Below are 24668 nucleotides of genomic sequence, written 5' to 3'. Positions count from 1 at the left end.
CCAGTCCTCCAGGGTCCGCCTCCCGGGGGAGACTCACGTTGTCCCGGATGTTGATGTCAGACCCCTTGGACAGCAGCAGTTTCACAAGGTCCACGTGCTTATACTCAGTGGCCCAAATCATGGGCGTCCAGCCGCCATCATCCTGATTTCAAAAGAAAGAAACAAACATCCATCACAGCTCCTCGAGACACAAGACGTGAGGCACCTCATCACACGGGACCTGCAAGGAGGCCCCAGGGGGCGGGAGCCAGCCTGAGTCCCCATTTTGTTGGAGGAAACTGAGGCTCAGAGCGCTGCCTGGGGATCCCAGCGAGCAGGCAGGGCCCACCGGGCAACTCGACACACCTGTGCACACATGACAGCGTCACCTAAGAAAAAGGCCTGAAGGCCACGGAGCAGACCCAGCTGCAGAGTCCGTGCCCGGCTGGCAGGAAGCACTGACCGGGACGCACCTGCCCACCCTTCTGGTCCCAGGACAGACTCCATGCACGAAGCAGGAGCAACAGCCAAGAACTACAGACAGACAGACGGACGGACATCAGGCCCAGAGATGAATGGAGGCCATGAAAAGTCCCAGCCTCTTCTTTAAGGGCCGGAGCAGAAGCTCACCAGGGCTGAACCCCCTGCAGGCTGGACCATGGCTGTGATGAGCTGGCTGTGTGCCGCTCTACCCCAGAGGCGACTCTTCGGAAACGAGTATTACGGTGCCAGTTCCTACTCTGCAAGCACTCTAGCACAACATTCTCCACTTTCCAGTCGCCACATTTTCCTGGTGGATGCACACGGCCTCCATGACTAAAGAGAGATGGTCCCTGCAGGCCTACCATGGGCACTGGGGACACGGCAGGGGCAACACAGCCCAGCCTGGGGGAAGAAACTCACAAAACCCGACCGAGTGGGAGATAAAAAACCAAAACAGGGGAAGGGGGCCCGTGGACCCCACTAGAACAGAGGCTGGAAAAACCACACTGCAGGGAGCTGCATTTCTGGTCCGTCTGGGAGGGTCCCACAGCCAGGGTGGTGGGCACGTGAGCTGGGTTAGCAGCAATGGCTGGGCCAGAAGATGAGGGGGCGGGCTGTGATGGCAGATGGTCATCCCAGAGCTTCAAGTCATGGGCGGGCGGGGTCCTAGGGAGCGGAAGGGGGTCTCGGAGGACAGGAGGGGCCCCTGGTGAGTTAGAAGGCCCCACCCTCATTGGCTATCCCCAGCCACTCGCTCGCTCAGCAGACACGCACAGGACCTGCTCTGTAACCAGGCACTGCAGGTTACACAAACACCACGCCGAGGTCCTGACAGCAGGTGGACAAGAAGCAAACACACAGGGAAGGAGGTGGAATGTCCAACAGTGGCCAGTGCTGGGAGGGACGATGAGCTGCCACGGAGGTGGCACGGCACACAGGAGGCCAGAGACCCTGCTCGAGCAGCAGCATCTGAACACAGGCCACATGGAGACCAGGGCAGCCCAGGCGGACACCTCAGGACAAGCCTGCAGCTGGGCAGCGGCACAGAGCTTGGTGAGCGGCCAGTGGGCAGGCCAGGAGGGAGGTGCACGGGGGCGGAGGATGAGGCCAGGCCTTCCAGGACCTGGCAGGGGTGGGGGGTGGGGTGCCTCGGAGGGTGGAAGGGGCCAGGATCACCACGAAGGAGGACCACACCTCTGGCCAGCCCGTCAGGTGCCGTCACGAGTGGAGGAGGTGGTTTACCTGACAGTTGACGTCCATCTGCCCATTGGACAGCAGGTACTGAACCACATCATAGTGACCTTTCTTGGCAGCCAGGTGCAAACAGGTGGAGCCCTCTGCGTCCTGCAACACAAATGCATTTAGGTCCCGAGAAATCACAGCGTGATGGGGCAAGCTCGCCGTGCAGCCTGACACTTGTCACGGCGGCGACCACCTCCAGGTTGCGTCCGCTGGCCGCCGGGCACACCTCCTAGATGGTTTTTAGCTCCATCTTCTCAAGGACACTAAGGGTGCCACGTTAACTGAACCACCTCAACAAAAAGGCTCCTTCCGGATCGCCAGTCTGAATGCAACGGCTACTGTGCTGACACCGCTCGATACTTTTGCTACATGTGTGCGCATCCACAAGTGACGGTTTTATGCTTTTAGACTGTCTATAAATAACATACCATATACCTGTCTGCAATTCGCATTTAGTTCAGCATTATGGTTTGCAGATTTCACTTTGTAGAGAACACACAGCACTAGCTCGCTTACGTCAACTGATGTAAAACTAGCCCAGTTCGTGCATTTGGTCGAGGAAGACTCGTTTTTCACCAATATTCACCAAACATTGCAATACATTTCCCAGATTCCTCGTGCAAGAGTTGCCCACGGGGTCCCCCAACACCGAGACCCCCCCCAACAATGACACGCATGTGCTGCTCCCCCAGGTGGGCTCAGCTGTGGGCTTCACGGGGCTCTACGGCCAGGGAATGGGGTGTCTTGGGGGCTTGAAAGGCAGGCGCCTTCCCGGCATATCCCGGTCACACATCTCTCCAGGGAACTGCCTGGTCACCTTCCTCACCCATTGCTTCCGGTTACTTTCCTTCATCTGTAGGAGGCCCTGATGCCCCCTGGCTGCAAAACCCTCTCCCGGTTGTAGCTGCCCGTCATGTACCTTGTGACATCTTTTGTTGACCAGAAATTCTGAATTCTAATGCATTTGACTTTATCAATCATTTTTGTACTTTTGTCTTGTTGAAGAAATCTTTCCCGACGCTGGAATCACAAAGCTAATCTTCCCTCTTAACCTCCAGAAGTTCTGTAATTTTGCCTTTTGTGTTTGATTCTTCTGTTTGCCACGTGCCTGACGTGTGCCCTGACCCTGCTCACTCAAGCCTGGTCCGCGTGTTAGCGTGTGTTCTCCAGGGAAGCAGAGCTGGTTCTCGCCTGCTCACTGGCTCAGACAAACGTCTGCCCTTGGCTGGAGGGCTTCATCCTCTGACACTGGGTGTAATTACGACACGGTTTTAGGGTTAGATGACCACCTTCCTATTTGTCCTACCTGTTTCTAGTCCTCTTTTCCTGCTTTTTAGTTACACGAGTATTTTTTAACATTCCGTTTTACTTCTTCTACTAGCTTTTTAAAAAGTTTTCCTGAAAGCTATACTTCTTTGAAATTATTGCCTTAATGTTCTGTAGGGATCACAAGCTTCAACTTTCCCATCCACTTAGGTCAGTACTTATTCCCTCCCAGGAAAGAACTAAAACCCGAGGACCCTGCTCACATCCACCACTGGCTCCCCCTGTGCTCCCGCTGTCCTGTCTCACTTCCAAGTTTGTGTAAATTCCATCTTACAATATTCTTCTTGCTTTAAGCAGCCTTTGTCTTTTAAGAAACTTAAAGAAAACAAGTATTTACCATTTCTAGTATTTTCATTCCCCAAGAACGGGATTTTCCTCCCACAAGCTTTAGTGTAAACCTGCTGGTGAGTCCTATCAGCTTTTGTGTACCTGAAAATGTTTTATTTCACAAGTGCTTTCTGAAGGACGCTTTTACTGGCTGTAGCATTCTGGGCTGACAATTTTTTTGAGGTTTTTTTCTTCCCTTTTAGCACAATAAGAATATCACTCCATTGTCTCCTGGCCTCCGTCGTTTCAAATGCAAAGTTGGCAAATTTTCGGAACGTTCGCTTACACGTATTGTGTGTCTTTTCTGGGGCTGTGTTAAGGTTTTCGACAGTTTAACATGAGGTATTTAGGTGTGGCAGCCTTAGTATTTATCCAGCTTGGGGTCTGCTGAGTTTCTTGAATCTGTAGGTTATTTTTCACCAAATTTGGGAAATTTATGACCATTTTTCCTTCAATAAATTTTTTTCCACTGGGTTTTCTCTCCTTTCTGGGACTCCAATTACACATCAGACAGCTCAATGTTGTCCTACAGTCTGCTTTTCAGACAGAATGGTTTCTCTGATTGGTCTTGGATTTCAAGGACCCTTTCTTCTACAGCACCCAGAGTGCTGCTAACAAGCTCATTGGTGAACTGTCTACTCCAGACCTCCTCCAATCACTTGTCCTGCAGGCTCCAGCTGCTTCTGTAAAGCCCTGAACACTGACCTCTTGCCTCTTCAGTGGTGCTTTGCTTGGGCGCTGGCTCCTGTGACGAGGCTGGGAAATCGTCCCCTGGCCGAGAACTGGGCAGAACTCACCCACCCATCCTAACGGAGAGGATTAATAACAGTTATCTATAGATAGTCATAGAAAAGCTAAAGGTTTCCAGATCTCAAAAACCACCAAAAGCAAAGGACTAAATACCAGCTTGAAAAAATATTCACAACAAATGTAAATAACTACATACAAAAAAAGTTAACTTTGAGAGAAGCAAATTAAAATAGTAAAAAAAAAAAAATAATCATTTTTGCATATCAAATTGTTAATTTTTTTTTTAACTGTAATGATCGGCACTTGTAAGAGTACAGGGAAACGAGTGCTCAGACACTCCCGGATGCAATTCAGAGAGAGGGATCAAAAGCCTTAGAAATGATTATATATTTTGATCTAGCAATTCCACACACACACCCAGAAATCTGTCTTAAAGAAATCAAACGTGCAAAGATTTAGCTATGAAATGTCTGTTGAAGCATTCTGTACAATAAAAACTGAAAATAACATAAATATTAAACAGTCCGCAAATCTAAAAAAATGACACAAACTGTATCATGAAATACAACACAGCCACTTGAAATAATGTTATAGAATATTTAATGACATAGAAAAACGAGTGAGAAGTTAATTTGATGGGAACAAGGAGTTGATAAATTAGTATGAACAGACGATCATTTTTTTGTTGGAAAAAATGTGTATTAATTTGAAGGGCTGTGGGATTTAGCATTTTTACTGTTATTGCGTGTGTGTGTGTATGACATAAAACTTGCCCTTTTAACCATTTTAGAGTGATTCAGTGGCAACATGAATTGCTTTCACAGAGCTGTACCATCACCACACTCTATTCTCAAAGCCTGTCCATCAGCCCAGGCAGAAGCTCGGTCACCACTCAGCAACAGTATCCCCCCCTCACCCCGGGTAACCTCCAATCTACTTTCAGTCTCTAAATCTGCCTGTCCCAGGTTCCGCACATAAGTGGAATCATAGAATATTCGTCCTTCTGTGTCTGGCTTCTTTCACTCAGCATAACGTTCTCAAGTTCACCTGTGTTGCAGCCTTTGTCAGAATTTCCCTCCTTTTTGAAGTAAGGCTGAATAGCACTCCATCATATGGATGGACCACATCTGGCTTATCCATCGCCCGTCAATGGACACTGGGTTGCTTCCACCTTTTAGTTACTGTAAGCAATGTTGTGAACAAGGTGTGTACATACCTGTCCGTGTCCGCGCTTCCTGTTTCTCTGGGCACACACCCTGGACTGGAATTGCTGGATCATACAGTAATTCTACGTTTAACTGTTTGAGGAGCCACCAAACTGCTTTCCACGGTTAACTGCATCATGTTACATTTCCACCAGCAATATATGAGAATTCCAATTTCTCCACATCTTTGCTAGCACTTATTTTCTGATTTTTAGATAATAGGTGTCCTAAGGGTCTCACCATGGTTTTGACTGCATTTCCCTAATGACTAATGATGTTGAACATCTTTTCACGTGCTAACTGGCCATTCAAATATCTTCTCTGGAGAAATGTCTACTCACACTCTGCCCATTTTTGAGCTGGGCTAGAGTTTGTTATTGAGTGGTAGGACTTGTCAATATATTCTGGATAGTAAAGCCCTATCAGATACAGAATTTATGAATATCTTCCCCTTCTGTGGGTTGCCTCTTCACTCTCTTGAAGAGTGTCCTTTGATGGACAAAAGTTTATAAATTTTGATGAAGTTTAAGTTACCTAGTTTTTCCTTTTATTGTCTGTGCTTTTGGTGTCATACCCAAGAAATGATTGCCAAATCCAATGTCATACAGATTTTCCTGTTTTCTTCCAAGAGTTTTACGATTTTAGCTCTAAGTTTAGGTCTTTGATCCCCTTTGAGATAATTTCTGAATACACTGTAACCTCATCCTTCTGCATGTGGAAGTCCAGTTTTCCCAGCACTTGTGAAAAGACGCCCTCTCCTGCCATTGGATGCTCTGGGCCCCCTTAACGTTAATCACTTGATCGTATCTGCGAGGGTTTATTTCTGGGCACTCTATTCACTGTTCTATATGTCTGTCTCTAGGCTGGTACCACATGGTTTTGATTACTGCAGCTCTGTCATAAGTTTGTTTTGTTTTGTTTTGTGCTACACGGGCCTCTCACTGTTGTGGCCTCTCCCGTTGTGGAGCACAGGCTCCGGACGCGCAGGCTCAGCGGCCATGGCTCCCCGGCCCAGCCGCTCCGCGGCATGTGGGATCTTCCCAGACCAGGGCACGAACCCACGTCCCCTGCAACGGCAGGCGGACTCTCAACCACTGCGCCACCAGGGAAGCCCCTGTCATAAGTTTTGAAGTCAGGAAGTGGGAGGCCTCCAGCTTTGTTCTTTTGCAGGATTGTTTGGGTTGTTCAGGGTCCCTTAAGGTTCCCTATGAATTTTAGGATGGGTTTTTCTATAAGCTGTAAAAAAAGGCATTGGGATTCTGATAGGGATTGCACTGAATCTGAAGATCGTTCTCGGTAGCAATGACATTTTAACAATACACTCGGCACTCAGTATCCACGGATGCAGAACCCACGGATATGGAGGGCTGACTGTACCATTAAGGGACTCGAGCATCGGCGGGTTGCTATCTGCAGTGGTCCTGGAATCAATCCCCCGCAGATACTGAGGGAGGAAGGTACTGTCTTCTTCCAATCCATGAACACCAGATAATTTCCATTTATCCGTGTCTTCTTTAATTTCTTTCAGCATTTTTTAGTGTACAAATCTTTCGCTTCCTCCGTTAAGTTTATTCCTAAGTATTTTATTCTTCTCAATGCTATTGTAAGTGGAACTGTTTATTTCCTTTTCGGATAGTTCATCACAAGTGTATAGAAATACAACTGACATTTCTGTACTGATTTGGTATCTTACAACTTTCCTGAATGTATTTATTAGTACTAACAATATTTTGTGTGGATTCTTTATGATTTTTTTACATATAAGATCATGTCATCTGTGAACAGAGATCATTTTTCTTCCCCCTTTCCAATCTGGATGCCTTCTATTTCTTTCTTGCCTAACTGCTCCAAACTGAAGACAGAAGAGAGAAGATGTGCCTATCCAAAGAAGGAAGCTGAACACCTCTGCACACAAACTCCCTATCAGATGCTTGACTATCGTCAGGCATAGTGGATCCAGTGCTCACTAGTATTTTCCACAAATAAACCGGTAACCAAGTAAGGTGAACTACCTACTTCCAGACAACCCGGTGGATGCTTGGTGGCTACCGATTTCTGAAGACGTTCCAGCAAGGAACCGGCCCTGTTCCTCTTCACGAGGAGCTTCTACATGAAACAGGGGTGTGCTTCTGAGCAGTGAGTACCTTCGGATCCACGAGGGCCCCGGCCTTGATGAGGTACTTCACCGCGTCTAAGTGGTTGTTTTCTGCCGCCTCCATCAGCGGGGTCCTCTGGTCCTCTGAGCAGGTGTCGATGTTGGCGCCCGCCTGGTGAAAAGAGGGACAGCTCAGGTGTGAGAGCTGCCACCGCAGCCACACCCAGCGAGGAAATATTTCCCAGGCTCAGCACTTGGAAACAGAGGGATCTCAGGGGCTACATTAAGTCTTTCTATCGACTAAGCCTGAATCTTCCAAAGCAGAATTCAGAGACATGGTTATTCTGTAACTATCAAAACTTTAGTTCAAGAAGAGCATTTCATTTCTAAGCTCATTGGGTAGAAATGCTTACAGTAACGTTAGTGACAGCACTTTTAGAAATAAGAAAGAAGGTTAGACCCCAGAACAGACAAAGAAGGGGTGCTGAAGGGGACTCAGCAAGGCAGGGCCAGGAGGCAGGCGGTGGCCCAGCCTGCAGGGACCGTGGGGCCCCAGCTCGGGGGCCTCAGAGACCTCTGTCTCCGGCTGTTCTAAACACCTGCCAAAACAAACTGAAGAAAAACTCATTCCCAGGATGCATTTTCCAATGGAGTGTGTACTTGGAAACCAACGAGCCAGGAGGTATGCTTGGGTAAATCGTCCGTGTGAAACTGAAACGCCCAACCTTAAAGTGGGTTTTCCACTAACAGCAAAGCAAGTGTTTGGCAGCTGAACGATTTAAAAGAGCTAATACTTATAAGGCTGAAAATAGTATCGTTTTTACTACTAGCAATTAAAAAACAAAAGTAACCCAGTTTAGTAAGAAATTTAAAAATAGACCTAGAATGGTACACATGGAAAGCCAGGGGAACTGAGGTGGTCAGGGATGGTGAAGGAGACTCGGCTGTTCCCACGGAGCAGAGCTAACGTCAGAGAGCAGGGGCATCCAGGCAGGAGACGAGTGGGGGACACAGGTCAGATGGCCCAACCTGAGCGCGAGGCAGAGCCAGGATTCCACAGCAGCTAACTTTAACAACGAAACTTGGAAAACCACACGAGATAAAGGTGCGGGGTGGGGGTCTGCGTAGCGCTGACGAGGCCAGCGTGGGGTCGGCCATGCTCTGCCAGGCTGCACAGGCCAAGATGTGCCCTCTGCCGGTGAAAGGCCAGGCGCCGCCTGTGACGGGGTGCACACACTTGGCAAGACCCCCCCCACCCCCAAACCACCCTGAACACCCAGGGGTGCGAGAGCCCGGGCCGCAAGCCTGCCCGGGGGACGGCCCGGAAGGGAGGGGCCCACAGGCCAGGCAGCCCCCGACAGGGCCCATATCTGAGAGGCCCAGACGGGCAGATGACCAAGAGCAGAGCCATGGGCCGCACGGTGCAGAGGGTCGGGCTCGGAGGGCCAGGCCCTCCCACCCGACACCCAGGTAGAGTGTGAGGACGGCTGCTTGGTGTGCTTGTCTGAAACCTGCGCCGGCCAGTGACGGCCCCACCCACCAGCACGGAGGCCCCGCACAGGGACATGTGGGCAACCCAGGACCACACCTGGGAAGTCAGCCCAAAGGCTAGTGATCGTCACCAGGAAGAGGCAGGGGTGGTCAGGAGACCACGCGGAGAGATCTGAGACACGGAGGGAGGTGGAAGGAGGGCCTCCACCCAGAGGGAACAGAGGGCCCGGGAGGTGCGGGGCGAGCACAGCCCACGGCACATCCTGGGCTCCCAGGGGGCAGGGCAGCGGTTGTCGCTCTGTCCCTCCCCTCTGGGCCCATGACTGCTAGAAAACGCACCTTTTCCTATTAGTAGATGCCTCCTGGGCTCACGGCCTGCAGAGCAGGCAAAAGCAAAGCAGGCGAGATGGACCCCAGATGCAAGCAAACACTAACACGGAGGGACAGGATGGCGACAGAGCCGGCGAGCAGATGGAGACCCAGGTAGGAGAAGCCAAAGCAGTGACCACAAGTGGGGACACACCCAGGCCCGGGCCCGGAGAGCCGCGCGGCAGGTCACTCTGACCACGGGCGTGCCTGGTGCCGGCCAAAGGTTGGGGCTGGCCAAGGGTACCGGAGGGTGTCAGTGGCGGCGACCAGCACAGCTGCCCCTGACCTCGTGCCCCCGCACACCGGACATGCACCCGAGCGCCCCAGAATGCGTCCTGCTGGGGTTTCGTTTAATGTTGTTATTTACATTAAGTGTCCACCTGTGGCAGGGCCACCGTGCCGCAGTTGCCTGGATGGAGCTGTTTCCAGCGAGACCTCGGCATGAAAATTAAACAGACCGGGAAATACCCAAACCACTCCTCACAGGTGCTCCTCCACTGACCCCAAGCGTGAGCGAGGGTGCCTGCTGCCTGGGACCAAGGGCCAGAGCCCCTCTGGGGGCACGTGAGGTGGGCACCCACCAAAGCTGCGCCTCACCCTCGGATTCGGGGCAAAGCAAAGGAAATCCGTCCCACGTCGGATGGGTTCTGGGGAGAAAAGGACACAAGAGCACAGTCCCCAAGTCGGGGAGTCTGCAGCCTGGGCCACCAAATTAACCACCAGGCTGACAATCTAATCTGAAGTGATGTCAGGCGGTCACGCCTCCAGGCTCCGGGCAGACAGTACAGAGTCATAAAGATCGCTGATGTATAAAACGTTGGTTTTTTCCAAAATACATGTTTTATTCTGCAACAGCTTACAACTCACAAGAGGCTGCAAAACAGAACACAGAGCTCCTGTGTTCTTTGCCCCGGACAGTCTTCCACTCTCACGGCCAGTGGGGAGAAGCAGGAAACGGGGCAGCAGTTCAGTGAATGACTCTTAGGCTTTTGCTCTTTGAATGAAAGAGGCAGACAAAGAATTCACACTGTGTGAGGTTTACAAGTGGACAGAGCTGAGCCATGGGGTTGAGGACCTCTGTGGGGCTGTGAGCGCGCAGAAACACACACACCTGATCGTCACAACACAGGCTAGGAGAGCTGCCACGGGGGAGGGACACATGGTGCTTCTGGGGGGCAAGCAGATCAGGCCATGTCCCTTTAGAACCACTCATTAACCAAGACGTTTACGTTTCAATGATTTTTCTGTATGTAGCTCACACACGTTTTTATGTTAAAAAAAAAAAAAAAAAAGTTGGGGTGTGGGGGGAATAGATTCTTTCAAAGGAGTGTGAAACTACCTTTTCCAAAGGAAGAATCATGTCAGAAGACCATCAATTGTTCCCCCTCCCCCTCTGCCCCTCCTCTTCTTCCCTCTCCTCCTCCCCCTCCCCCTCCCCCCTCTGTCTCAAGACTGAGCAAGTAACAGCCACTTGTTAGAATCACAGAGTGACCTCTGGAGGCAAGAAAGCAAAGACTATAACTTCCAAGCAAATAAAGAGAAAGGAAATGAGACAAAACAAAAGTCAATCCAAAAGAAGGCAGCAAAGGAGAGGGAAAAAAAAAAGAAATATTTGTTTTAAGAGGTTGAGAATCAAATCTACAATATAAGAAATCAGAAATAAATTTTAAATGTCAAAAGTTACAGTAAGCATAAGTAGATTGAAGATTCCTATTAAAATACCAAGGCTGTCAGACAGAGCTTTTTAGAAGCTGGCTACATGCTACTTAAAGAGATCTGTCCAAACGGAGCCTCTGGCGTGAGCCAAACTTGGGAGGGTTCTGACAAATGGGTCTCGGGTGTTAGAAATCTAAACCAACAGGTAACCCCACCGTACAACACCAATGCAAAAGCAGCCTCCACACTTCATACAAGCACATCTTAGTCTGTGCACACAGCACAGGTGAGAAGAGGATGAAGCAGACACTCCAGGCCGACAGTGACACAGAGCAGCTGTGACTAGACAAGAGACCTGGGGGAGGGGGGTGTCCGTCCAGGGCCCCAACAGAGATGCCCACAGGACGGTCCTCTCCAGACACAGAGCCATCCCGAAGCCCACCCGACACGAAAACCTCCAGCTGACGGGCCCCAGCCAAGAGCCCACCACCGGCATTTCAGTCCTTTCCTTTACAAACAAACAGGATCCACCAGGCATTTGAGGGAAACCTGAAATAAGAAAGACCAGAATGAACAGACCAGTATAAAGCTTCCAAACACTGTAGGAAGACCCAGAGGCTACAGAAAAACGTGGCAGCACAGACGAGACCCCGAGAGGAGCCGAGGGTCACGCCGAGAGCGCCGCCCAGAAAAGCGGGACGGAGCGTGAGTCCAGAAGCTGCAGCAGGTAAACGTAGGCGCTTGCGGAGGGACCTGGAGCCCAGACAGAAAATCTCCCAGACCTGAACCGGGGCTGTGGGGAAACTCCAGACCCGTGGGTGAAAGGAAATTTCCTGAAGGCTCCAGAGATAAACATGTGGCTTAAGGGTGGCCTCCAGGAAACAGGGGCCCCAACACGGGCCAGGGGAGGGATGTCCCAGAGAGCAGCAGCACCAAGAGTGGACGATGTGCTTCCCAGATGACACAGGGCCAGTCTGCCTGCTCGGGGTGGATTGGGGGGCGGGGGGGGGGGTGTCCAGGACACATTTACATGACCACGGAACGCAAGCTCTCAGTGCAGGGCGGGGGGTAGGAGGAGGCATGTGCGCGTGCCTGGGCTAAACCCTCCCACGCCAGAAGTCGGTGACACTAAAAACCCAAACGAACTAAAACAAGTCAAACACCGAATGGCAGTGCGTCATCTCCAGAGGCGGCGTAACTGGCAGGAGAGGCAGCGGAGGGGCTGAGGGCACTGGGCAGAGCCAGGGCGGGTGGGCCTGGGAGCCTCTGGCACTACTGGGCAGCCCGGCTCTCGGGACCCAGGCCAGGCTGTCTTGCTTTGGTGGCCCCAAGAAGACCGCATCTGACCTGAATCAGCATGTGACAGATGTCCACATGGCCGGCCTCCGCCGCAGCATGCAGGGGCGAGCGCTTGCTCTGGTGCTCCATCTTGAAGTTGGGGTCGATCCCGTCAACTGCAAACCAACAGGAGGTGCCGGTTACCGCAGGTGCAGCCCCCAGAGCCCGGGATGGCGCAAGGGCTGGCAAGCTCCAGGTGGAACCGACAGGCAGGCCTGTGGTCAGATACCCCCAGCACCTGCGCTCCTCCTAGACACCCTCATCTAACTCTGGGTTCCCCCGTCTCTCCCGTCCCCAGGCCTGGGCCCGAGCGTGAGGGTGGCGGGGCCCCAGGATGGATGCTCCACAGGGAGCAGGACCCCCAGGACAGGCCCAAAGGGAAGGCGGTTGCTGAGCACAGCTCCCAGTCTGGAATGGAGACGGGCTACAAGGCCAACCACGGACCGGCAAGGCGAACTCAGCATCGCACAAGGTCCACGAGGAAAATGATTAAAATCGCCATTTCAGTCAACATAAAATAAAACCTTTTTTTTTTTCAGAGCAAATTGTTAAGCTTCTTTCTTGACTTACTGTCAAGTTAAACGATTCTTAATCAGCCTTTTCAAGCCAGAGAAATCAAGCCTACGCTCTGAGCTCAGAATCAAAGCGCTGTCCCTTGCTCCGCAGGAGACGGAGCTGGGAAGGACCCGACCAGTACATTTTCAGGTGTTAAAAACCCATAAAGGCAGATACACACTGAAAACACAAGTGCCAGGTGGGCTGCACCCTGCACACGAGGGCGCCAACTCCATCCACACGGCACAACAGCCCAGCTGGCTAACTCTGCTTTCATGGAGTCGACATCTCTTCTTAACCTAATAATCACATACTTAATTCCTGTTTAAAAATGGGGAATTCCTGGGACTTCCTTGGTGGTTCAGTGGTTAAGACTCTGCACTCCCAGTGCAAGGGCCCCAGGTTCAATGCCTGGTCAGGGAACTAAATCCCGCATGCCGCAACTAAGAGCCCACATGCAACAAAGATCCCACGTGCCACAAGTAAGACCCGTACAAAAAAAAAAAAAACGAGGAATTCCTGGAGAATACTTCCACTGCCGTGACTGAGCATGAACACTGTGGACGGGCTGAACACCAGGGGAGCCCGTGTGCACCAACCAGAGAAACCGGACAGAGCGGGACACGGTGGACAGTCACCGAGAGACGCTGACAGATATGGCCACCTACCCAGCATGAGCAGCACCTTCTGCAGCTCCCCTTGCCGGGCCGAGAAGTACAGCTGCTTCGGGTGGAAGCGGAGCTTCTTGGGTCTGCGGAGAAAGCACAAGACAGCAGTGAGCACAGGCTACACGCGCGCGCACACACACACACACACACACACACACACACACACACACACGCACGCATGCAGGCACACGTGCGTGCGCGCGGCACCTGCAGGCTGGGAAGGCCTGGGTTGGGCCCACCTGCCCAGCCTCAAGGTCAAGGATGCCACACCCACCAGGCATCTCACAGTAAAAATAACCAAAATTAGTGAGCATCTCCTTCACCCACAGCACGAGAATGGTTCCTGAGGTTCTGCATTCTGTGCAGGGCACAGAGCGAGCTGCTTCTTCTCTATAGCATGAGGTCAAGGGACCCCCGAGGTGGTGGAGGCAGCATGTCACACCCAGCTACACCCACCCACTTCACAGTACAGAGTCTGGACCCGGTGAGTAGGGCAGGGGACTGGACAGTCACCATAAGACCAGGGCTAGAGACCAGGCTGGAGGCGGACAGAGAAAAAGCTGTGGGGACTCAGGAACGTGTCCCAACACTACGACTTCCCGAGAAGCAAGACAGGAAGGTGAAGCTCTGAGGGAGGGAGCCGCGCGGCCTGGCCAGAGCCCTGATCGTGGAACCCCATGACCAGTGGACACCTGTGGGGTCATGGGTCGGTGCACCGGGCCCTCCTGCAGAGCCACAGGTGGGCTGCAGTAATGGGAGCCGCAGGGACAACCGACGGGCCACCTGCTCCAAACTCTCCTTTCAGAGACGAGGAGCCACAGAGTGACACTGGCCCTAACATCCTGAGGTCAGAGCCACGGTCAACGTGTCCAGGGAAACATGTGCCAGAGCCTCCCAGGACTGTCCTCACTATGCCTTCAGAGGATCACTTTGCTCTTAGTGGAACGGACGATAACCTGCAATCGTTTCCCAAAGTAACGGAAGAGAAGGTGCACGGTCCTGATGACCAATGCTAACAGGAGACCTAAGGAAGGCCTCAGCGACCTCCTGGGAATGCCGTGGCCCTGGGGGCGCAGACAGCGGGGACGTGTGGCCCTGGCCAGCACCAGACGCCGCAGGGGGACAAGGACGCGTGCGGAAGTGCCGGCGGCTGACTCATGCAGGAGGACACGGAGGGGAGGAGTCTGCAGGAAGGGAGCGCCAGGCCTTACTTCTCCGAGTCCAGGGCGATGAGCGCGCTCTCCAGGGTTTCCTTCCCAGGTCCCTGGGAGAGGCCGGGCGCTGGCTTCCCCAGCCCGGCCGGCCCCATGGGGTCGAAGGCCTCGGGCACCTGGGGGGCTGTGCTCTGCGGCTTGTCATCCTCTGAGAGCGGGGGTCCAGCAGTGCTTCGGGGAGGAAGAAATAAGTGGAATTCTGAGTTTTAGAGACGTGGAACTCTCCCTTCGTGTGGAAACCAATGAACACACAAAACATGATTCACTCGGACCCTCCAACGGCACTGCTCTTCTGAGAGTGAAAATGGTCTCAGGTTCACTGACCATCTGTCTGCTCAGCCCCTGGAGGGAAGAGCCCAGACTCAGAATCAAATCCCAGAGAAAAATGGCATTCAGAAGTGAGGGCGGCTTTCCCAGGACTTTTTGCCCAATGTTCAAATATGCTTTAGCGAATGAACTTCAGGTTGAATCTAAAGTCCACTGCCCTCCCAACGCAAGGGACACCTTGGAATTTTGACTCAAAAATCATTAAATTTAGGGCTTCCCTGGTGGCACAGTGGTTCAGAGTCCACCTGCCGATGCAGGGGACACGGGTTTGTGTCCCAGTCCGGGAGGATCCCACATGCCGCGGAGCGGCTGGGCCCGTGAGCCATGGCCACTGAGCCTGCGCGTCCGGAGCCTGTGCTCCGCAACGGGAGAGGCCACAACAGCGAGAGGCCCACGTACCGCAAAAAAAAATAAATCATTAAATTTATAGATTAATACGATTAATACAGAATAATATGAAGGAGTCGATACCATTCCAATATTCAGTTTTGAATGTCTACAATTCGAGTCTCTTAAATGACCTTCAGTGAAGTTTTATAGTTTCCTTTTTTATCAGTGTAGTATCGCTTGCTTTTTCCTAGGTAGGTTACGGGTTTTGTTGCTGTTTTGAAAGGCTCTCTCTCCATAACCCTGGCTTCTAGCTGGACACACTAGTGCGGACGAGGCTTCTGACACCTTTTCTTACCTGATCCTCTGGCTGACTGACTCCATTTAGCTTTATGAGTTCTTCAGCTATTTCTACTGAATACTTCTGAGAAGAAAATTATGTTTCCAATATCAACCCTTCTCTTTTAAAGACTGTTTCTTCTGTGTTCAGCTAGGGCCTCCAAAACATGACGCAGTAAGAGCAGACTACAGCAGCTGACACTAATGTTTCATATCATACACTACACACAGGTACAGATGTTTAGGGACAGGTACACACAGGTACAGATGGGTAGGGACAGGCACGCACAGGTACAGATGTGTAGGGACAGGCACGCACAGGTACACGTGGGTAGGGACAAGTACACACAGGGACCGATGTTTCAGGTGTATACTAACAGCTACCTATGGGAGTACTGTGCTTCGACCGAAAATACTGTGATACCACATCAATTAGGATGGTGTGATACTGGTTCAAAATCAGGCAAAGAAATGTACAAAACTACACTGAGTGCAGAAGAGACATGTGCACAGTGGCAGCGAGCAAACGGAAGTCAGCATGCCTCACAGCCTCACGTGTCAGAAATCACAGCGAGTGTGAACCAGCTGGGAGACGTCTGGCAAGTCGGAAGACATGAGCAACAATTAAAGACGGGCATCGTCAGGTGAACTCTGAGGGCTCAGGGGACGCCGTACCTGCCTGTGGTGGTGTCGGCCCTGCCCTCCACTGTGGAGCCCTTCTCCTGCCCAGGGGCCAGCGTCACGGTGGAGGTCGTGTCTGCTTTTGCGATGGTCACCTCTCTGGCCTTGGAGGTCTCCTCCCCACAGTGGGGACAGTAACTGGCGTTATCGACTCGAGAGGCGCAGGCTTTGTGGAAACGGTGAGAGATGCTGCTCTCGGGCTGACATTCCATAAAATTACCCTAAAAACAGGGAGGCCAGAAATCTTCTTTTAATTGGGGCTAATACGCAGAGGAGCAAGCAAAGCCCAGAACTGAGCTCTGTGTGGGGGCAGTAAGCCAGAGCCCGGGGGGCTCCCAGCCCCTCTCCGGGTGAGAAGAAATGATGCCCTGCGTCCACGGGGCCCCTCCCAAGGCACGTCCACACACGTGCTATTTGAAGGAGAGAAAATCCCCATCCCCGCGCCCCGAGGAGGCCGAGGCTCACTCTCCAGCTGCTCTGACCAGGGGACGTGCCGCATCTAAGTCCAAAGACGGACCCACGGAAGACACACCCGGGAAGACACTCCCAGAAGCAAAAGCCCGAGGAGGGAGGTGCCGCCAACAGCCCTTGGCAAAGAGCGCCTGACACCATGCCCTCCGGGCGACCCGGCCTCAGGCCAGGGCTCTGGGCCGAGGAGCAGCGCTCTCCCTGGGAACCCCTTTTCAGCAGAAGCAGAAAAGCATGATGAGGATGGCGAGGGCACACAGGCGTGACGTCTGGAGAAGCCCCTGGGGGAGAGGCTCTGGGCCCAGGAGCACAAAGGGCCACACGGAGACCAAGTGAGGGCCATGTGAGCCACATGAGCATCTGTGGATGAAGTCACTGATGGAGAAGGTCCCGGAGGCACTGGCGAGCAGGACGCAGTGGAGGGCCAGGCGGCCCTGCCTAGGTAGACACGTGAGCGGCAGGAAGGGAGCCGGGGGCCCAGGTGCCCCCAGAGGCCAAGGGCAGGACAGAGGGGGCCGGGCACTCACGGCGGTGCAGAAGTAGCCGCAGCCGGGACAGCACTGGTGCTTCACCATCCGGCCCCGGTGGTCTTCACACAGCACCAGGAGCGGCGCCTTGCTGGACGGGCGCATCAGCTCATGCTTGACCACGCTGTTCGTGCACCTGCCCAGCTGCAATCAGACGAGACCGAGTCAGCTGCTGCCATGTCACAGGGCGGGGGAGGGGGATGTCAGGAAATCAAAGCAGGAAGGCGGCCGGGTCCTCCACAACGTGATGAAGGGCTGTGCCGCCGGTTCACGGACCAGGGGGTCACGGTGGCCACATGAGGAGAACAGCCTGGGCTAGGGGCTGGGGCATCAAAGGGAACAGGACACATGCCAGGAAGCACGACCAGTAGCGGGGAGCACAGAGAATCCACAGGACCCACCAGCACTCGGGCGGCCCACCTGCGCCCGCTGTCGCCCTGGCGCCTTCCAACAAGGACCCTGGCCTCCTGGCAGCTGGTGCGGGTGATGCACCCCCAGCCCCAGCTTCCTCCTCGCCTGTTCCTCAAGGGAGCCCGTTCTCAGAGACTCCATGGAGCCCAGAGATCGGGGGGGCAGATGGGGCCAATGCCCCCAGGAAAGAGGCCCAGGCGGCTCTGAGGCTGGAACAGGAGGCCACGAGGGAGGGCACAAAATCAAGCTCTCAGCACCAGAAATAGGAGGGAGAAGTGAAATTTCCATGGAAGCGCTGGGAGACGGAGGGAATTTTCTAAAGTAAAGCAAAAAGTCAAAAATGTGGAAAATGGAGAAGAGGTGAGAAGGCTGGAGGCTCTGCAGAGAGGACCCAGAGCGGGGGCCGGGGCTCCTGAGACACGGACAGCCCGAAGCAGACGGCAACGTGACCAGGACGTGAGAGGAAACTGCGCCCGTGAAGCTGTGGCGACAGGAGAGGATCGGCCCAGACCTTCCCCCCCAGGAACCTCCCTCAAGGAGCTGCTGAGGCAACGTGCCCCCGACTGAGAGGGACCGATGTGTCCGAAAACCCTACAAAGTGAGCAAGTCCATCAGTTTGGGGTGGAATCGGTAACAGGCACAAAGGAAACAATGAGAAACGAGGCAATTACTAACTCTGGGAAAAAGGAAAGGTTGCTCAGGAGAGGAAACCCCTGGCCCAGCTGTGGACGCTTCCACGAAAACAGCAAAGAGCCTCCCTCGATCGACGGAGGGAGGGACAGACAGATGCAGACCGCGGTGCGGGGGCCGGGGGGGGGCACCCTTCCCACAGTAAGAACCCTCAGACAACACCTCAAAGGAGAGGTCAGGAAAAGAGGGTAGAAAGCAGGTATTTGAGAACATGGAGAAAATCCCAGGACGAAAAGTAAAAGGGGCCAAGGGTTGCTTGGGGGGAGGGACCCTGAGACCCACCCACGTCGTGGACATTCAGGATCTCCAGCAGCGGGTGGGGGGCAACAAACAGCCACCAGGACGCCCCCTACCACCACCAGGACCCGCGAGGCCATCAGGAGACACAGGTGGAGGCCTCTGACTGGCTCAAGTACACTCAGCGAGGAGGAAGTTCAACAGAAACCGTCGGACCCCAAAATGGGAAGAGAACGCAAGTGCGGAGCCTCCATCAGCTGTAAGACGACATCCCACGAGCCCGCGTCGAGTGGCTGGTTTCGGAAAGAGAAAAAATAAAGACACTGGGCAGGAACTGATTTTCTAGGAAAACAGAGACACCGGGTACAAGTCCAAGAAGCTCAGAGAAACCTAAAAAGGACAAACACCAAGAGAGAGCAGCACAACCCCACACCTCAGCCTCAGAGGTCGGCGCGGAGGACTACAGCAACAAAGGCCGCGGCCGCTCCTCGGGACCTTCGGACGGCAACACCGACCGACGTCCCGAAGTGCCCAGAATTCTGTACCCATCAAAGTGTCTCTCAAAACTGGAAGCAAAACAAGGACTTTTTCAAACAAACAAAAGAGAATTCATTATGAGCAGACTTGTACTATGGGGGGAAGGGTCCTCAGGCACAGGGACTGTGGTATCAGAGAGAAATCAGATCGGAACAGAGGAAGAACGCTCTGGATGCAGTTTAAATAAAGGGAAACAAGAGATGATTACGGTTACTCAGTCTAAAAGATGAGTATGTACAAAAATAATAGCATATATGAAACTCAAACATATGACAAAAGATGGGAGACAGGATTTGGGCCCACGCATGTAAGAGTCTTACATGTTAAGTGGTACGATATCAATTCAAGCAAGACCGTGATAAACTAAGGATGTATGTTACAAACTCCAAAGCAACTGCTGAAAACGTGAGGAAAATACATAAAAAATAAAGCCAACAGTGGAATAAATTGGAATCATAAAAAATTTCAACCTGGGACTTCCCCGGTGGTCCAGTGCTTAAGAATCTGCCTGCCAATGCAGGGAACACGAGTTTGATCCCTGTATCCCTGTCTGGGGAACTAAGATCCCACATGCCTCGGGGCAACTAAGCCCACGCGCTCTGGAGCCTGTGAGCCCCAACTAGAGAGCGCCGGCCCACGCCGCAACAAAAGATCCCACATGCCACAACAAAGACCCAGCGCAGCGGGGGGGGGGACTCAATCCAAGAGGCAGAAAATGAAGAAAAAGGAAGAACAGATGGCATAATTCTTAGCACTATTAAGATGTCAGACTAACCCAACTACCTTGATAAGTGCAATGGGGATGATCCAAGCAAACCACTGGGAAGACAGAGACTATCGGGCCCTGTGCAGGACACGCTGTCTAAAGAGATCTCCAAACATACAGGCAGCACAGGTCTGGCAGCGGCGGGGCGGGGGGGGTGTCCTGTGTCAGCACCAGACATCCCGAATCCCCAAGGACACAGTGGACCCCCCCCAAGACGACAGGAGTCATGTAAAACCAGCCCGAGCTGAAGAGTCGACACCCCTCCCTCGCACAGAAATCAGAGGAGCGTGTTGGTCGCACGATTGTGTGCACCTGTCACACGTGTCACTCGTGTGATCTGAGTCACTCATGTCACTCATGTGACTGAGAGACACACAAGCAGAAAGGTGACCTCAAGTGTGTGAATTATGCCTCAATAAAGCTGATGGGAAGGAGACACAGAACGAAGGAGCTATTAGCTCTGAGGGGCCGCTGCCAGCTAAGGCCAAGGCAACCTGAGCAGCGAAAGAGAAAAATATTTTGGGGAACGTAGCAGCAGCTTAAGAATTTCCTGGAATCCCACAGAAAAACAGAGCAACTAGACAGCAAAACCAAAACCCAGAGACGATATTTAAACCAAAACCAAAGGCCACAGGATGCAAATGGGTAAGGGTGGGCCTGCTAGACGCTGGTGCCCGGGCAGGAGGAGGGGAGAGGATGGGGGAAGAGGGACACAGCGAAGCGGTGTCTCGTGGACCCAAGGACAGGGGGGAACCAAGATACCAAAAGGTCCTCCCTGGGGCTGAGAAGAGCAGGCAACCTGGGAGAAACCCTGCCCAATCCCAGCAAGTCTGGGGCTGCCTAAGACCTGGGGCCATTGCGGGCCAGCCGCCAGGAACCCTGAAACCCAACGCGCCTGGACCCCCTTCTAGTTCGGGGCACGAGGACACCAGGACAAAGCTGAGCTGAAAGTAAGCAGGACAGGGACAAGAGAAATGAAGAAAAGAGAAGATCGACAACAATGGTTCTCAAAATCTCCGGGTTCAGTGCTCTTTTATACTCCTAAAAATCACCAAAGGTCCCAAAGAGCTTGTGTCCAAATGGGGTACGTCTATTAACATTTATCGTGTTAGAAATTAAGAGAGAAAATTTTTAAATATTAATTTATTTAAAAATAGCAATAAACCTATCACGTAAAGAACGTATTTTAATTAAAAAATTACTTTTAAAAAAGTTAATGAGAAATGTCATTGTTTTATATTGTTCACAAAACTCTTTAATATCTGGTTTAATAAGACAGATGAACCTCATACCTGCTTCTGTATTCAGAGCAGGCAAAGGTGGACGTTCTTCTCTGACACCACAGCAGAACTCTACAAGGGGTAGTTTCTCAAAAGATTTGCTGCAATGTAAAAATCTCAATCCACTGTCCACAAGTTTAGTACCGTTACACTAAAATCCATCCACGTGTCTTGCACTGTGAATGATTTTGTAACACCATGAAAATCACTCATTCCCTGAGTTATACAGGTCTTGCAAACGTACAAAATGCCACTGTACACCCTGTGAAAGAGTAAGTGAAAAGGCACTGAACTTTTCAGTATTGTTATAAAAATACTTTTGACCATGCATATCCCCTAAAAGAGTCCAATATGAAGAGGGTCCTGCAGGCCAAGGGGTGGAGGGGGGTGAAGCTTCAATAATAATAATAATAACAACAACAACAACGATTAGAACCCGTCAAATCTGTTTAAACACATGAGTTCATAATGATATTTTAAAAGTAAGAACTGGCCAACCTCAGAAGATGACAGAGAACAAATTCATTACCTGAACGACTGGGAAATAAAGAGGAAGGCTCAAGCACCAGTGCGGTCCTTCCTCTGAGATGTTCTGCTGGCTAACAAAAGAGCAGACGAGCTGACAAGGCTCTTCATGAAACCATCCAGCTAATAAATGAGCAGTAGGCGACACAACATCACCGTTTTGGAACCTCTGATGAATTAATAAACACAGGCGTGAAGACTCAACAGCTGCCCACGGCAGAAAAAGAGAGGCAACCAGATATCACGAGCCTTTATCTTGGACTAAACTCCCCTCAGCTGAGCCGGGTCCACTTCTGTATAAACTGCAGACAGGGGCGCTGGAGGCCCCGTGAGCACGGGAGCCACTGCTCAGACCACGGGGTCAAATGGCCCGGCTGCTCCACACATAAAGGGAAAGGAAGAGAAAGGACAAGTGGGCAACAGTGTCTAGGGACACCTGTATGGCTGGTGAAACCATTTAGAAAACAGAAGCCGGGTGGTAGCTATTTGTGGACAATCCCATTTCCTGACCCTGGGAAATGGTTACCAGAGGGCCCACCCTAGACAGACTCATTAGGCCGAACATTTGTCTTGTATTGTTTTCTGGATTTATATTTCATTTTACAACAAAAAATTTATATGTAACAGACTGAAAAGAGAAAAGACTGTGAGTTCCTAAGATGAACTTTGGGGATCGGGTGGGAGGGGCACCGGAAGGCGTCAAGGCACCAACTCATTACTCGGAAGAGCTGCAAAAGAGACCACGAAGTCACTAGTTGTGCTGCGAACGCAGGATGAAGCGTGTTTCAGGGGCACAAACAGCCCCAGAAGGTGAGGAAGTTCTGTTCCAGAGACACCGGAGAGTCACTGCAGGAGGAACAAGAGAACTGTGGAGCCGCCACTCCGCAACCTCTCACCGGACGATGGACCGAGGGCAGGAACTCGACCTCACAGTGCCCCTGCCAAGGCCGGCCGGAATGCAGTGACAATCTCAGCACCTGGACGAGCTCCGACCTCCAGTCCTAAGATTCGGGAACTAAAGGGAATGACCAGCCCCGGGCCAGTGGCGGGGCCGCAGGAGGGTGGGCGGAACCCACCCGGATTCAGCCAGAGCGGAGAACACAGACGTCTGACCACCAGCTAGGCGTCACATGATAATGGGAATTACTGTTACTTCTGTTACAGGAGACAAGTGCTAAACGCTGGCTCAAAGCCAAGCGAGCAGAGCGGGACAGACCCAAGTGCTGGCGGCTCGGACGCCGAGCAGCAGGTTCAGAAGGTCAACTGTAACGCTTTCATCACAGACAGTCCTTCTAAAGAAGGTGACGGGGCCCGTGGAGAGGCTGCGAGCAACCTCAGGTGCAGCTCTGCCTCTCACCCATCCACGTCCGAGTTCACAGCAAAGTAGAAAAGCCTTTGGGAAAGCGTGACCTCAGCGGAGCAGCGCCCGCAGCCGTGTTGGCTCCCAGCCACCGCGCCTGCCCGGCCACGCACACAGCACCATCCTCCTGAGCAGAGCCGGTGCTGCCGGGCGGGGGCCCCCCCCCCCGCACAGGAACGCAAACCTGCTCACCTGATGGTCCACGCTCTCCGTGGCCATGCACTGGTTGTTGGCCAGGGTGGTGATCTCTCGGCTTTTCGGGGTCTCCATCCGGCAGCTGCAGAGGGGCACCTCCTGAAGGCCGTCCGTCTCGCCTACGTCGGGACCGTTGGCCAGCCCTGCGGTCACACACAATGCGTGTCAACACCACGGCCCAGAGAGCTTTGCTACACTCGGCCCCGCCCACCCCACCTCCGCAGGGCAAGAAAGTGGGGACACGGTCCCTGCAGACACGCCCGCGGGCAGCCGCCCAGGAGCCGAGGTCCAGGAGCCAGACCGCCTGGGACTTCGCTTCCCACATGCTTCCCAGCCAGGAAGCACTTGTCTTCGTCACTTGATTTTAGAATTGCAGCCACGAAGCGAACGTTCGGTTCAACCTGAAAGGGTTTGGAGGCAGCTTGTCTCCTGATCATCTAGAGCGCTCCTCACCCACTACAAGAGCACAAAGCGCCTGCTTATTAGGCGGAAGGAGGAAAGAATTGGGGAACACAAAGAAGAAAACTAGGATCACGAAGAAAGTGTCCGGCGCAGCACATCACCGCCTGACCCAACTTACGGGCAGGGCAAGGCGGGCAGCACCGGGAGGAAGGCCGCCCGCGGCTAGGCCGGCTTGCAGTGGGGACAGAGGCCGGTGGCCAGAAAGACCCCTCGACCCAGCCACGGCTTCCAAAGGAAGGCGCGTTTCATGTTCCGAAGTAGAGGTGTAGGGTAAGCGGGAGTCCCCACAGGCATGGCAGGCCGGCTCGCCTGGACTCCCACAAACCAGGACCCGTCCCCACCCTCCGCACCCAGCCAGGTCACATGGCCCTTCTCCAAGGAGCCCCAGGCCCCCTGCCCTCCTGTCCAGCCTCAGGCCCCACAGCTGCCCCCCTAGAGGGTCTGGAACCCTAGCACTAAATGCACACAAAACTGGGGGACCTGACTCGTCCTTCCAAAGTGCTGACACCCCAGGCCCTGCATGACTGGACACATCCACGGGTCCCTCCAACGGTGGCTGTCAATCCAGGGAACACCCTCAGGGAAGCACCTTACATGGCACCCCGCAGCCTCTCCTCCTCCTCCAAGGGGCTCCCGCCAGCGTGGCCCTTACTTTTACCAGAAGCTGCACATACATATTAAAGGCAGAGGCCACCTCCCTCACCCTCCGGGGCTCAGCTCATATAGGGGCAGCAGACGCCCCTGCTGTGCTGCCCTCTCACCTCTGACCCCAGGCAATGTGGTAAAACGAGCACTACTTCCTGCTGGCGTCCAAGTCAGCACCTTCCTGAGACAAAGC

The 24668-nt window shown here is 52.9% G+C and overlaps 1 protein-coding gene across 10 annotated transcripts in view; it reads right to left on the bottom strand.

Moving 5' to 3' along the window:
• EHMT1 (euchromatic histone lysine methyltransferase 1) overlaps positions 1–24668 on the bottom strand; it is a 146218-nt gene that overhangs the window by 22230 nt on the left and 99320 nt on the right. For 9 of the 10 annotated variants that reach the window (XM_033859211.2, XM_073806872.1, XM_073806871.1 and 6 more), the window contains 9 exons: positions 23366–23511; positions 17368–17511; positions 16367–16593; positions 14696–14869; positions 13485–13567; positions 12271–12377; positions 7457–7579; positions 1705–1806; positions 38–142 (listed from right to left, as the gene is read on the bottom strand). In XM_033859211.2, coding sequence (XP_033715102.2) covers positions 38–142; positions 1705–1806; positions 7457–7579; positions 12271–12377; positions 13485–13567; positions 14696–14869; positions 16367–16593; positions 17368–17511; positions 23366–23511 — 1211 coding nt within the window. Of the gene's footprint in view, positions 1–37; positions 143–1704; positions 1807–4062; positions 4164–7456; positions 7580–12270; positions 12378–13484; positions 13568–14695; positions 14870–16366; positions 16594–17367; positions 17512–23365; positions 23512–24668 lie in introns of those variants that run through there. The other variant, XM_073806874.1, reaches the window with a different exon arrangement.

This window comes from Tursiops truncatus, chromosome 6 (assembly GCF_011762595.2).
Source record: "Tursiops truncatus isolate mTurTru1 chromosome 6, mTurTru1.mat.Y, whole genome shotgun sequence".
Taxonomy (NCBI): domain Eukaryota; kingdom Metazoa; phylum Chordata; class Mammalia; order Artiodactyla; family Delphinidae; genus Tursiops; species Tursiops truncatus.
The sequence above is the reverse complement of the archived record's forward strand: the minus strand, read 5'-3'. Positions and strand labels throughout refer to the sequence as shown.